General features: G+C 38.6%; 1 protein-coding gene across 3 annotated transcripts in view; it reads left to right on the top strand.

Annotated features, from left to right (window-relative positions):
* The window catches only part of ARHGAP42 (Rho GTPase activating protein 42), a 251,581-nt gene that overhangs the window by 169,492 nt on the left and 67,996 nt on the right, over nucleotides 1–14,093 (top strand). For 2 of the 3 annotated variants that reach the window (XM_054724760.1, XM_054724759.1), the window contains exon 5: nucleotides 12,010–12,111. The exons of the other annotated variant lie outside the window; for it this stretch is intronic. In XM_054724760.1, coding sequence (XP_054580735.1) covers nucleotides 12,010–12,111 — 102 coding nt within the window. The remainder of the gene's footprint in view (nucleotides 1–12,009; nucleotides 12,112–14,093) is intronic. 3 annotated transcript variants of the gene reach the window in all.

Below are 14,093 nucleotides of genomic sequence, written 5' to 3'. Positions count from 1 at the left end.
TACTTTGATGGCTCCTGATCTGTATCAGATTATAACCAATAGCCGTTTGCTTCTTGAATATTCTGTTTGCTAATTAATTAGTTATATTATATTGATACACGTTTAAAAAGTGGTGCTGTAGGCTTATCTTTAATTCACAGTATAAAATCTGCTTTTGTAGGCCTGTGATTAGAAATGTGACAAAAAGAAGCTATTCTCATAAATACAGATGGAACTGATTATACGTGATATCTCTCTAAGACAAAATAGAGAAGAAAATGACTTCATGAAGAAGGCCTTATAGATGCTTCTAGAAAGACTTAAAATGTCAAGTTACTGGTCAGTTATTCTATTTCCCAAACACTGTCAAGTTAGCCATTGACTTCTGTCTACCCTTAAAACAGAAGCACATTTTACTTCTGGTTTTCCATATACATCTTGTGACTGAGCTCTAGGAAGGAAAGATTCCTAGCTTACTTGGTCATCTCATATTACTTAACTGTTATTACCTCATGTCTCCTGGCATAGTCAGGTATACCAAGGAGTTTAAAAATTCTTCCTTAGGACTAACCTAAATATCTCAGATTCAGTCCATTTCCTTCTGCTATTTCTTCAACTGGAGACGGAGAACAGGTGGTCGCCATGTGACACACTTGGATTTTACAAGCAACTAAAGGAACTTGTAAGTTACTTCTTTCACCTCGGATTTCCCTCCTGGTACTTATCATATGCCCATCAGAAGGCCAGGAGCATTTGCATAACAAGATTTCCATGGAGAGTTGAGGGATCATGTTATGAGGAATGACAAAATCCTTATTCAGGCAACATGGCTCTTGGAGGAATATTTAGGCTGTGTGTGCATGCTTGTATGTGTGTGTGCCTGTGTGTGTGTGTCTATGGGATTGAATTAGAGCTTTTGAGTTTTGGGGTTTTAAATTTCACCTTTGTTATTGTAAATTAATTTTATTCAGATGTGCCAATTCATTGGATGAAGTTGTACTTGGTGATATGGAAAAATACTACTTGGACTGTAAAAAAGAAGAAATAGATTGCCCCCATTAGCTTTTGCATTAAAATGAACTTTCTAATTAACTCTAGAGTTTTGCTGATAATATGCAAAATAGACATAAGTTGGGCCCAAACTTTCCTTTTAAGGTTATTTAAGATGACTTCAGTTAATGATCAAAAGGCCATACATAAAAATGAAAGTGAGGATAACTTAGAATCACAAATAATTGGTAAACAGTATAGATGGTTACTCTATTCAGTTTAATTGACTGGAAAAAAATTAATATATTCTTTAGTATGAAATTTAACTACCTTTGAAAAACCAGTGTCTTTGGGGATTAATTAAATCTGTGAAAATGACAGTACCTAAAATTTATTTATATTGATTGGTGTGTTAATAGTTGGAAGGAAGAATAATACAAATTATTAGTAATAATTAATTTTGAATTTTTTGTGACCACAGAACTAAGCTTTTAAAGAATTACTTTTGCTAATTCTAGTTGGTAAATTACATAGTAAAGAATAACCCTATTTTTTCATTGGTGTACATACTTGCTGGAAAATTTTATTTTAGTTTCTCTCCATTATTCATTTTTACGACATGGTTGTTTTAAGTCTCATAATTCGATTAGATTGTCAAAAAATTATTTTTAAGTTTTTTTTTTTTTCGGGAAATGGTGAATCACTCCATGCCTTACAACGTAAGCCCACATTTTACTAACCAAAGTCTATTTTGTTTTCCTCTGGTATTCTTTGATAATATAAGAAAGAATTCAGCATTATTTGTGAGTGACAGTTTTGAATTGTAGAATGGTTGTATTCCAGTGAAAATAAAGGAGACTTTTCTCAGTCAACCACTCTTACATGCTGAACAATTGTCTAAATGTGTCCTGCCAAATACTTTGTTCAGGGTAATTCAGTTTAATAGGGTTAGGTGTGACCAGCCCTCACTAGTTGGCATAATTATAAACATAGTCTAGACTGTCGTGCTCTGCAGGAATGGTAAATTCACAGGATGCAAGATAGAGACTCTAGACTACACAGACCACATTTCACAAGCATTCTCACCGCATTCACATGATACAGCAAAGGGGCTTCTTTTCTTGATTATAAAACAACAGTGACATGTAGCCATTCACACCTCTGGTACAAACCACAGTGAACACTGAAATATCCCCAAACGTGTATTTTTGTGAATGAAAATTAAGATTTGTTCCTAAATGTGTGGTGTAAGCCATATGACTTGAAAGAGGCCCAGTGGCGGCAATACCATTCAGCCTCATGTTTAACTTCCAAGATGACAATTTTCGATGCCAGCAACCGGTGACACTTTCTCTCCTTTCTTTGCGCTCTTCATTGTTCTAACCAATTAATGACATTTTGAGAACAGGATTTTGTCAGCGGAGTCTAAAACCCCAAACTAAATAAGGCCAAGGAGCAGCTGTGATAGTGGCAGCTGAAAATGCAAGAGTAGGTGTTGCTCGTGATCCCCACCTTCCTAACTGTTGGCTTTGCTACCCATAGGCTGTCTTGTCTCTCCAGGGCCACACCAAAGCGGTCATCAGCCCGAGGTGTTTCTCAGGGTGGGTGCTCCTAGGAAAAGCTTTTGTAGAGAAATGGCCTTGTTTGTGCTTGAAGTAATCAGCTACTTCTTTGTACTCTACTTGCTTCCAGAATGTTTAAGCAGAAGTCATTGACTCTACTGGTAACTGTTACATGGCAGATAAAGTGACCATGGCCCGTGAGTGGTTGAGTTTCCCAGGTAATACAACTGGTGATAAAACCCAGAAGGACGAGTATGACTGTTTGACAGTGTTTATAAAATTGGCTAAGTACCATGATTCATTCAGCATTTGTGCATTGAGCCTTTTTTATGTGGGAAGTACCATGTTAGCTGTAGTCTGGTCCAGGACTTCTCAGCCTCTGCAGTATTCCCGTGATTGGGTTGAATCACTCCATCAAAATCAATGTCTCTTTCTGTCTCTCTGATACACCCACACTTCCTTTCTCTCGTATTTTTTTCCTGGTTCCGCAAATTAGAACTTAGAACCTGCAATCGTGATTTTTTTTCTGGAAACTGCAGTGGGAGTTACGGCAGCTCTGGATCACAGGCTCCAGGGCTCCTACCATTACAGCTAGACTCTTGTTTTGTTGTTAATCCTCACCCGAGGATATTTTTCCAGATTTTTAAAGAGTGTGGAAGGGAGGGGAAGAGACAGAGAGAGAGAAACATCATGTGTGAGAGAGAGACACACACATCGATTGGCTGCCTCCCCCACATGCCCAGACCAGGGCCGGGGATTGAGCCTGCAAGCAAGGTACATGCCTTTGACCAGAATTGAACCTGGAATCCTTCAGTCCTCGGGCTATCACTCTATCCACTGAGACAGACCGGCTAGGGCACCGCTTAGACTCTTGATGGAGTAGCATCCTGAACTCTGTCCTCTCCCACAACTTCTGGAGGGGGCTGGATGACAGTCTGAAGTGCCAGAGAGTTTGCATCCCATGGAGTGAATTTTTTGACCAACGGTTGGCAGATCATCTTGCTTCCTCCTTGCTTACCCAATGAAATGTCCCGAGGCGTGCTGGTTTTGTCAAACCTGAATGGAGATGTGCCATAACGCCTGAGCAACTGGCTGTTTTTCCTCCTACTTCTGCGGTCAGTGCAGTAATGAGCACTTGCGTTTTCCTTTTCTCCTGGTCTTTTCTTCCCATTTTCACTCACTCTCGCTCCCTAAGGATTGTAAGCAAACTTCGGCAGGCAAGCGTTGCCGCAGGCTGTTTTCCAGGAATTTTGGATAGAGTATTATATAATATATAATATAATATATAAAATTAATTTTCACTTTGCATTGCTTTCACCCTCAGAGTTAAGGGGGGAAAAAAATACCTCCGCTGTTTCAGTGAGATACAGTAGTTGTCATATGTGGTCTTATACTTCCATGTTTGTTCTGAGAACAGAAAAACAAAATCCTCTCTGTATTTCAAATGGTTACTTTTTAAAGTAGTTACCTTTCCTCCTACACCTGCAGGAAGCAGGAGGGGAATTTTCTTTCATCTTCACTGTGAGAACCGAAAAGACCTCCTGGAGGTAAAACCAACAGAATTGTTAGGGGGCTGTGTATGAGGGGCTCCCTGGAGTTTTTATCACTCAGACTTATCCACACTCAGCCTCCTGCAATTCTCCAATTAAGTTCAGGCTTTCCTAGCCCAGTACAGATTCCTGAGGGGATTTCTGCTCCAGGAAATTATAATTCTCGGCATCTGCCTAGTCGGCTCTCGAATTTTAGGGGCAGTGGTTTGCCCTGTGACCTCACTACTCTGATGGGTCTTTGTTAATCTTTCAGTTTGCTCAGCTTTTCACTCATTAGGAAAGGATAGCCAGAAACCAGAAGTCCCCTCTCTTCTCTTTGTTTCCTTCATGCCCCCAACCCCTGCTTTTGTTTTTAAGGGGGTGGGAGGAGGGAGTTAAAATGAAGTGCTATAGTTTTAATTTCCCACTTCTTCACGTTACATTTTACTGTACAAATAGCATGAGCTTTGAAATGAGGCAATTGATTTTGGCTATCCACTTTGTCCATGATAAGTTCTCTGATCTTATTAAGATTACTTTTCTTTGGTAATACTTTTATCAAAATGAGGATAATTATTCTCCACTTGTAGGATTTCTATATAGATACTAGTGACCCGGTGCACAAAATTCATGCACATTAAAAGAAAATTAATTAGAGGAAATATTTTAATATTGCTATTTGCCCTTTCTCTAGAATAGAAGTGTCTGAGATGAAAGAAAATTAGTAAAATGTATATGAAAATCTTCCTCCTGTCAGAGTCTGGGGCGCGCCATGGGAACCAGAGTCAAGTCCCCGCCCACCCACATGCACCTCGAAATTGCGCGAGAGCCCTAGCCGGTTTGGCTCAGTGGATAGAGCGTCAGCCTGCAGACTAAAGGGTCCCAGGTTCGATTCCGGCCATGGGCACATGCTTGGGTTGTGGGCTCAATCCCCCCCAGTGGGGGTCATGCAGCCAATCGGTGTTTCTCTCTCATCATTGATGTTTCTATCTCTTTAGCTCTCTCCCTTCCTCTCTGAAATCAATAAAAATATAAAATAAAAAAAAAAAGAAATTGCGCGAGAACCAGACCCGGCCAGCCCCACCCCCGTCAAGCCCCGCCAGGGCCAGGTCCCCCTGCCCGGCGCTGGGGCGGGGGTTGCAGCCTGAGGTCCCCTGTCAAGCCCCGCCAGGCAGGGGGCACGGCCTCAGGTCCCATGCCCCGGCCCAGTGCCACGCAGTCTCAGGTCCCTGCTGATTGCTTGTTAAGGCTCGTTACAGGAACCTGGCCTCTGCTGTAGGCGCAGCCATCTTGTGTTACGGAATCCCTGCCTCCGCTGTGAGCATAGCCATCTTTGTTATGATGTGATGGTCAATTTGCATATTCCCTCTTTATTAGATAGGACCTGGTATGCAAAATACTTTATAGCCACTTAAGAAAGGTTGGTTCCTTCTTTCAGTTTTACCCTCAGTCTTAGTTAGCCCAGGCAGCAGTACTAGTCACAAAATGATCATTTAATAATGGCTAAAATTAATGATAGATCGCATAAAATACTAATTTGTGGGTAAGCTGACAGTATACCCTTAGAAGACTTCCTCTTTTCTGTAATCTAATTTCTGTTCTCTTCTTGGTATCCTTCCAACTTTTGTATTTCTCCTTCTCTTTATACATAGTTCATCTCTTTAAGTAATTTCTATTTTCCTCTCCCACTTTTGGACTGAATTTAATTTTCATTGAAGACATATACTGGTATAGTTTCTTAAAATTATAAAACAAATCATCTCTCTACTCCCACTTTCTCCTCCAAAGTTCTGCTCACCAAAGGCAACCACTTGTAATTCTTGAAGCTGTTTCAAATTTGCCTCCATTTTGCTAAATAATATACTCTCGTTTTTCTTTCTTCAGTTTTAATTAAGTTAACATACATACTATAGAACATGAATATTTAGCACCCTTTTCACACCACAACCAACACTACTTTGTATATATTTCCCCTCCTGCCATCCTCCAAATATATTAAGTCACATTTTTAAAAAATCAGTGGCCAATGTTCACATAATTATTGTTCGTAGATGAGCCATGCTAGGTTATATTGATTACATTTTCTTTCTTGCATGTTTGTATTTCCTGAGTTAATATCTGTTTTACTTTTAAAACACATTAGATATCTTCTTCATTTTACTTTTATTTTTTTTAGAGGGCTTCCTCTTGGAATGCTCATCTAAACCGGTTGCTTGAAAGTTCATAGGCTTGGCCGGCCGGCGTGGTTCGATGGTTGATTGTCGACCTATGAGCCAGGTCACCGTGGTCGGCAAACTGTGGCTCGTGAGCCACATGTGGCTCTTTGGCCCCTTGAGTGTGGCTCTTCCACAAAATACCACGGCCTGGGCTAGTCTATTTTGAAGAAGTGGCGTTAGAAGAAGTTTAAGTTTAAAAAATTTGGCTCTCAAAAGAAATTTCAATCGTTGTACTGTTGATATTTGGCTCTGTTGACTAATGAGTTTGCCGACCACTGTTTTAGGTAATTCCTTCGCTACCTTTAATTCTATTAGTCAGATGTTGGGTTTTTTGATTAATCTCCTAATTGTCTTATCTTTAAAAAATATTTTCTCCTTTAGTTTACAGCCCTCTCTTGTGTTTTATTAATTTTCTCATACCTCATTCACATGTTTCTCACATAGCAACCATTCTTATGGAGTTTCATGTGTAAATTTTTGTTTTATGTTCTTACAAAATTGGTATCATTTTGTATGCATGGCTTTTTAACTTACATAAATAATTTCATTTTTTCTTTTCCCCTCACAATTGTGTTTTAAGATCCATCCACTTGTAATGTTTTCTTCTAAATTCTGTATAGCACTCCATAGGATACATCTAATTCATTTAATATCCACTAATGAATACCCTATCTCTTGTTCCCACAGATGCATAGCCTCATTCCTGTTTCTTTACGGACTTTTTTGTAAGGATCTTTTTGGAATGTACACACAGAAGCTGGTTCTTAGGGCACACATTTTGCTCCTTAGTAGTGTAACATTTCTTTTTAGAAAGGTTGTACCTCCCTACAGTCCCACCCATAGTACCTAGGGGTTCCTGCATCTCCACTCTATATGTAGTGTTATTCAACTTTCTAACTCTTGCCAATATCTGATAAATATGATGTGATAACTTAATATTTTAGTTTGCTTTTCTCTTACTACTTATGAGTTTGAAAAACTCTTCATATGCTTGCCACCCTTTTGGCTTTCCTCTTCTGTGTATTGTTTCTTCATATCCTTCACACATCTATTTCTCTTTGTTTTTCTGTGTGCAGTCTGTAGGAGATCCTTGTGAAATCCTTACCAAATATGAAACCTTTGTTTTTTATGAATATGATCACCTGGTGTGGCAGCGGTGAGGGCATTGGGAATGGGAGGGATGTGTGAATTATGCTGGGGCAACTCACCTGGAAGGAGCCCTTTTGGAATGTCTATATCTGAGCAGATTGAGGAGGAGGGTCTGGGTGGGGAATGGGTTGGGGAGACGGGGGATGGTTGGGTGGAGTCACCCACAGGGCGATATTGCTGTGTAAGTTGTACTAAGATTATCAACAACTTGGGTTTCTGGATACCAGGAATCAGTTGGGCCTCAGGAAACTCCTACACAATATGTGGTTGGAATATCCTTGCATCTGGCCCTTCCGAGGCTCAGAGGTTGTGATGTCACCCTGGGCTGCTGTTCTAGGCAGTGGGTAAATCTCACCACCAGGAGCGGAAGCAGGCTAGCCAGGATGGATATAGTCAGGGCTATATCATATCCTCTCAATGTCCACCGCAGTGCCAATTACGAGAATTCCACTTTAAAAAAAAAAAAAATAGAAATGTAGCTATTGGTGTTTAGTACTCTTCATATTACTTTTTCTACTACTGTGCAGTCTCGTGAAGGAGTTTTCAAAATATACTAGTACACATAGTACTTACTTAGCTAATGGTTATTACACTAACATGATAACATATTTGTATAGGAAATTTTTCAGTATCCTGTGTGGCTATCATAACATTAGGATAGTCTTAAAAAGTCTGAAGCATAAATCCTAAATACGTGCTCCATTATTTAAAACAAAAAGAAAAAATAATTTTTACTTTCTTCATTTTAAAAATTTATATCATGGTAACATTAAAATAAAGGTTGCTAAGGCAATTGTTTAAACAAAACGGTGCAGTAGTCTTTTATAGAAAAAAAAAGTGCAATTAGATAACACTTAAAATTTCTATTTGTGATTTTCTGAATGTTGTGGTCGAATCTATTCTTTATCTTTGGTACCCTCTTGTGGTTAGTGAAGGCATTGGTTTGGTCTTTTTTTCTTTTTAACAATTGTGTATAATTTAATATTTTTATCTGTAATATGCTTGTAGGTATAACTATTTGACAATTTTCATTATATATAATAACTTTAAGAGTAAAATTGGCACTTGGAGTTTGTGCTGTAATGATTTCCTCTCCTTCCTCACTTTAGTGTGTGTGACGTCACCACAGTTGCTAAGCTTAAAAGCTCATTAATAGTATGATCACTATGCTCAGAATAAATCAGCGTAGTCTGGAAAACAGAATGAAGACCTAGAACTTATCTTATACTTTCTCCAATTCTAATTAGGCTCGGGGACTAATTGGTCCTTTATGATGATGTATACTTAAGTACTTTATCATATACATACTTACCACACATACATGCCTATATATGTCTTCATTTTTAATGATTACCTAGTTCAAATGCAGTCACCATTGATTTACAGAAAATGTACCATTATAATACAGCATTTTATGAATCATTCCAAGACAATAAGAAAATGTGATAGTCTTTGGATGGTGTGTTTCACTTAGTTGGAGCTTCATCCATACACCAAAAGGTTGCTGGTTTTGATTTTTGGTTAGGGCACATACCCAGGTTGTGGATTTGGTCCCTAGTGGGGGCATGTGTGGGAGGCAACCAATTGATGTTTCTCTCTTTATCACTCTCCCTCCCCCTCCCTTTCCTTTCCTCCCTTCTCTCTAAGATCAATAAAATAAAAATACGAAGTCAGTGATCATGCACAGCATTTAGTAAAGACTCATGGGTTATTGTTCCCTTCTCTCTGTAGCACTAGTTTCAGAGAAAATTCTTAGCTTGATATTCACAACAAGTAAACAGAGACAAGAGGTAGCTGTATGGTGTTAAGTGGTTAAGTCCAAATAGACTTGGCTTACAGGAGCAATAAATCATGACTTTTGAGTGGAGATGTGAGTTGCAAGAAGCGTGCTTTGTTTTCAGAAACATGCTTCCTTAGATTATAGTTGTCCTTCATGTGGCCTGCTCTGCAAACACAACTCTTTAATTTTATGCTCCAGCTGAGTGAGTTTTTGTTGCCTATATCATTGGAACCTTTGAGTAGATCTTTTTTGCTGGCCCGATGGTGTGAAGGGCCAGGGTTTGAATAAGAATCCAGGAAGTGCTTCTGGGAATAACTTCTATATTGCCAGGAATTCTGATGTGTTAAGCCCTGAATTAACATTTCCAAAAATGCCATCAAACACTGACTGAAAACAAAGATGCAAGTGTAGCCACCACAGCTGTGTTCTCTTCTCCTTCAATCAGTTTCTTCTTTTATGTAGTGAGAAATTTTAAGCCCGCATTGTAAGATGAAAGTGAATCAGTTTTATGTACTATACCATGATGCAGCTGGTTGCCCCCAAATGAGAATGTGCCATTGGGTTTGAGTTAATGCCATTTCTGCAGAATATTCTCTTGTAACATGGCTATTGACTTTTTGAGCAAATGGAATATCAATGAGGGACTATTGTGGCCAGTGCTATAAGAGGAAGAATTTCATCTTTTCATTAAATATTTCTTGAGCTCTCCCTGAGATATTCAATTTTAAGGAGGATAGGGTATATGTAAAGGTCTGTGCTGCAACGTAGTACATGAACACCATAAGAAACCCATATATAAAGCTGTATGAGCATTCAGAAGGGAGAGAGAGAGTTGGTGGAGGGGACTTGTCAATTATGTCTATTTGAGCTAGATACCAAACGTAGATATAACTCAAATAGGTTGAAATTGGAAGAAATGAGCATTTATGTCAAAGGGGAGATGGCCTGGGGAGAAAAAAGAAAAGGATAGGAGCTCAAAAGGGGCTAGTGAGAGAGACCTTGGAGAAGTAGATTGGGCAGGTGAGTTGTGAGCATGAAACGCCAGTTTAAGAGTAACATCACTGAGCAGAAGATGCGATGCTCACCCAGGTGTCTGTCCCCTCAGTGGAGCGGACACGCTTCTCCCATCTGAGCCTTGGGCTTCCTCAACAGACCTCTGTTGGATTTATTTTCAATTGTGTTTCTCTTAGTAGGACCACATTTTCTCTTTAGGTGATAAGAATCCTTGGAGGATTTATACCCGCCCCCCTCATTTACAGGTATAGTGCTGTAAAGTACAGACCTATCAGTACTTCTTAAATGGTCTAAAAGGGATTTGAACTTCTATAGCAGAAGCCTACTTGCTCTTTCCATTCAATGCAAGCTTTTCCCTCCATTCTTCCCTTTTTCCCCTCCTTGCCCCATCCATCCATCATCCATCCATCAATTCATCCATCTATCCATCCATCCATTGTTTGTTTGTTTTTTAAAAATCTTTATTGTTGAAAGTATTACATATGTCATCCCCCCCCCTTTTTTTTTTTTTTTGCTGGAAGAGGTTAATGGGGGTTGTTAGGGGACATCCATTATTTTTAATTTACCTTTTCCAAATTCTTATGCAAATAATGAAGCAAAACATTATGCATAATAATTATGGAGATTGATTTTTAAAATTTTATTTTTCGCCCAGCTGGCGTGGCTCAATGGTTGAGTGTCGACCTAGGAACCAGGAGGTCACAGTTATATTCCCGGTCAGGGCACATTCCTCTCTGAAATCAATAAAAAAAATATGTTCTTAAAAAATTTATTTTTTAATTACAGTTGACACACAAGCTCCTATTAGTTTAAGGTGTACAATATAGTAAAGGCTGTGAAAAATAACAGTGCGTGAATCTCTGGATGGGAGAAATAGGAACCTGCATTTTGAATAGGCTTAAAGATACCTGACTCTGATTAAAGTGGTTCAGAGATTGTCTTTCCAGAAACACTGAAATAAAAGCAAAGAGTAGTACTACTCTGGCCCATGAAATTTGAGTGGGGTTACCAAGTATTTATTTCAGAGGGTCTCATGAATGGAGAAAACATGCGTATTTATGGTTGGAGAAGATTATATGCCCAGGCATGTCCTGTTCCTTTTAGGATTTTATTGCATTTGCATTTTGATAGAAGCATGTGATAAAATGAAAGGTACTAGTGAAGTTGTCCTGCTTCTCCTCAAAAGGCCCTCCTGGTTACAGCTACCTCTTCAAAACAAAAACATAATTTTTAGGCATAAGGGAAGGTTAGTTATTAGTTATGTTGAGTAGTGATACATATGTTGCTAATCCCTTTGATTTGACTTTAAGCTGTCTGATTTAATGATTTTATGCTTTTAAAAGTCTGTTTTCTTCCTTGTTAAGAATGAGTTGTTTGAAATATCAAGTATCTTTTTGTGGCTGGGAAATAATGATTTCTGGAAAAGGCTCTGTGCCCGTGGTTCTCTGAACTGGCTATATATTATCTCAACCGAATCACTAGAAAGCCTAAAGGAGACATTTTCTTTATTTGAGAATCAATTATAAAGTGCTCAAAGGGATTCTACTACAGCCAGTCTGACCCCTCCGTAAGAGATAATTCCATGACCATCTCTGAGAGAATACATATGCCAGTGACTGTTGTTTCATGTCCTTCTTTCTACTCTGCTTCATATAGTTTTGCCTGTATTTGGAGTTTACCAATGCTTATTTTATTTGATGTTTGATGAGAGTGGTGAAAATTGAGGTTTTCTTGAGGCTCTAATTTGAATGTTTATGGGTGTGTGATTTTTTTGTTATTGTTATCCCCAGGATGGGAAGAAGAAGTTTGACAAGGAGAGTGAAAAATACTATTCTATTCTTGACAAACATTTAAATTTGTCTGCGAAGAAAAAGGAGTCTCATTTGCAAGAGGTAAGCTTTTCCCATAGAAAAAGGGGCATTAGCATTAAGTCCTGTGAAGTCCAAATGTCCAAAGGTAGCAGTACCTCAGAATCTGCTAGTCTTTAGTTTAAAAAAGTAGATAGTTCACTGAGCATTTACTATGGACAGGCCCTGTGCTGAACATTTTTCATGCCTTATGACATTAAATGTTAACAGTTCCAAATGAAAAGATAGTGTTTTCTTCAACAGTAAGAAAGAACGAAACAAAACTTTTTCATTTTCTTCTGTTGGGCGTATTTTAATGGCAGAACCTACCAAACACTTATTATAGCTTTTAGGTTAAGTTGAAAATATCTGTTTTTAAGGCGTTGCCTCAACATTGGGGTGGGGGGAGAAATTCAGTTATTTTACATCGATTGTCTTAAACAGGCAACAGAAATATTTTACTAACCTGTATGCATATAAGCAGTCCAATTATTCCTTCTTTCTGAAATATCTGTCCTTTTCATTGGTAGTGTTTTAACTATAATTAGTAAAATCTTGTAGTCCTTTTACCAAGGCATAATGCAGTTTTAGTTCTGCTGATGGGAGATGGGTGTTTTTGTTTTGTTTTGTTTTGTTTAATGGACTTTCTTGTCATTTTCATCCTAAGAACAACAACAAAAAAATCTTGACACTCCACCACGCTTTTCCCTGGATCTACCATGGTTGTCTTAGAGCTGCAAGAAGGGAGTCAGGTGGTCACACCCTGGGCTCCACACCTTCACAGGGAATCATAGGAGACTGCCACTCGGAGTCTCCCAGTCTCTTCTCCCTCCTCTCTCTGTACTTGGAGGTGTCATTCCCAGAACCGCTTCTGAATGCCTCATCCTGATCCAGCGCAGCCAACGAGCGCTTTTCCAATTCACCCTGGTCCTCTGCTCTCTGTATTCTTTCTGCTATTTCTCTTACCTCCACATTCAGCCACGGGAGGGTTATTTTGCTTCTGATTCCTTTTTTCTACACTTTTCATTGAGGGAATTGAATTTCTTCATTTAAATATATTTCATATTGGGAAGTCCTGTTATTTAAACATGAGTTCATTATAACCTATATTGTGTTACTAGCACCTGCTATTAAAAAAGGATAATTGAACATATAATTGTGTGCCCATGGAAAGGTTTTGGAGCTAAATGAAATGAGGAAAAAAAACTGTCATTAAGAAAAATGAATATTTTAAATTTTCAACGGCATATTTAATTTTATGAGGTATTATATTTACAATTTAATATTCCATTGACATGTCCCATACTACTACTACTTCTTCTTCTCCATTCCACCCCCTCCCTCCCCCACCTCCGCCCTCCACCCCCCACCCCCCTGCTTTCTTGACTCTTCTGTTTACTCCATGCTTTGGTTATGTTAACCTTTGGTCTTGCCCAAATTATTCAAGTCTGGGCATACCTCAGGACCTTTGCACTTATTGTTTGTTCTACCTGGAAAGCTCTTATTAAACCTACATCATTTCATCATCCATCCCTTCCTCCCTCTTTTCTTCCTTCCTTCCTTCCTTCCTTCCTTCCTTCCTTCCTTCCTTCCTTCCTTCCTTCCTTTTTTCTTAAATTTTATCCCTGCCCATTCCCCTGCCCCCCTGATTCTGGCAACCACCAATCTGTTCTCTTTACCTGTGAACTTTTATTTACTTATTTTTTTGGGTTCCACATATAAGAGATATCATATGGTATTTTTTTGTGTCTGATTTTTCATTTAACATTATGCCCTCAAGGTCCATCCAGGTTGTCAAAATAGTAAGATTTTATTTACTTATTTTGGCTGTTGTAAATAACTCTTCAATGAACATGGGGTACATACATTTTTTTGAGTTAGTGTTTTGGTTTTCTTCAGATAAATGCCAGAAGTGAAATTGCTGAATCATAATGTAGTTTTGTTTTTTATTTTTTTTAGTAACCTCCATAATTTTTTTTATAGTGACTGCACCAATTTAGATTTTTACCAACATTAGTTTTATTATA

Source organism: Eptesicus fuscus, chromosome 13, assembly GCF_027574615.1.
Source record: "Eptesicus fuscus isolate TK198812 chromosome 13, DD_ASM_mEF_20220401, whole genome shotgun sequence".
Classification (NCBI taxonomy): domain Eukaryota; kingdom Metazoa; phylum Chordata; class Mammalia; order Chiroptera; family Vespertilionidae; genus Eptesicus; species Eptesicus fuscus.
The sequence above is the reverse complement of the archived record's forward strand: the minus strand, read 5'-3'. Positions and strand labels throughout refer to the sequence as shown.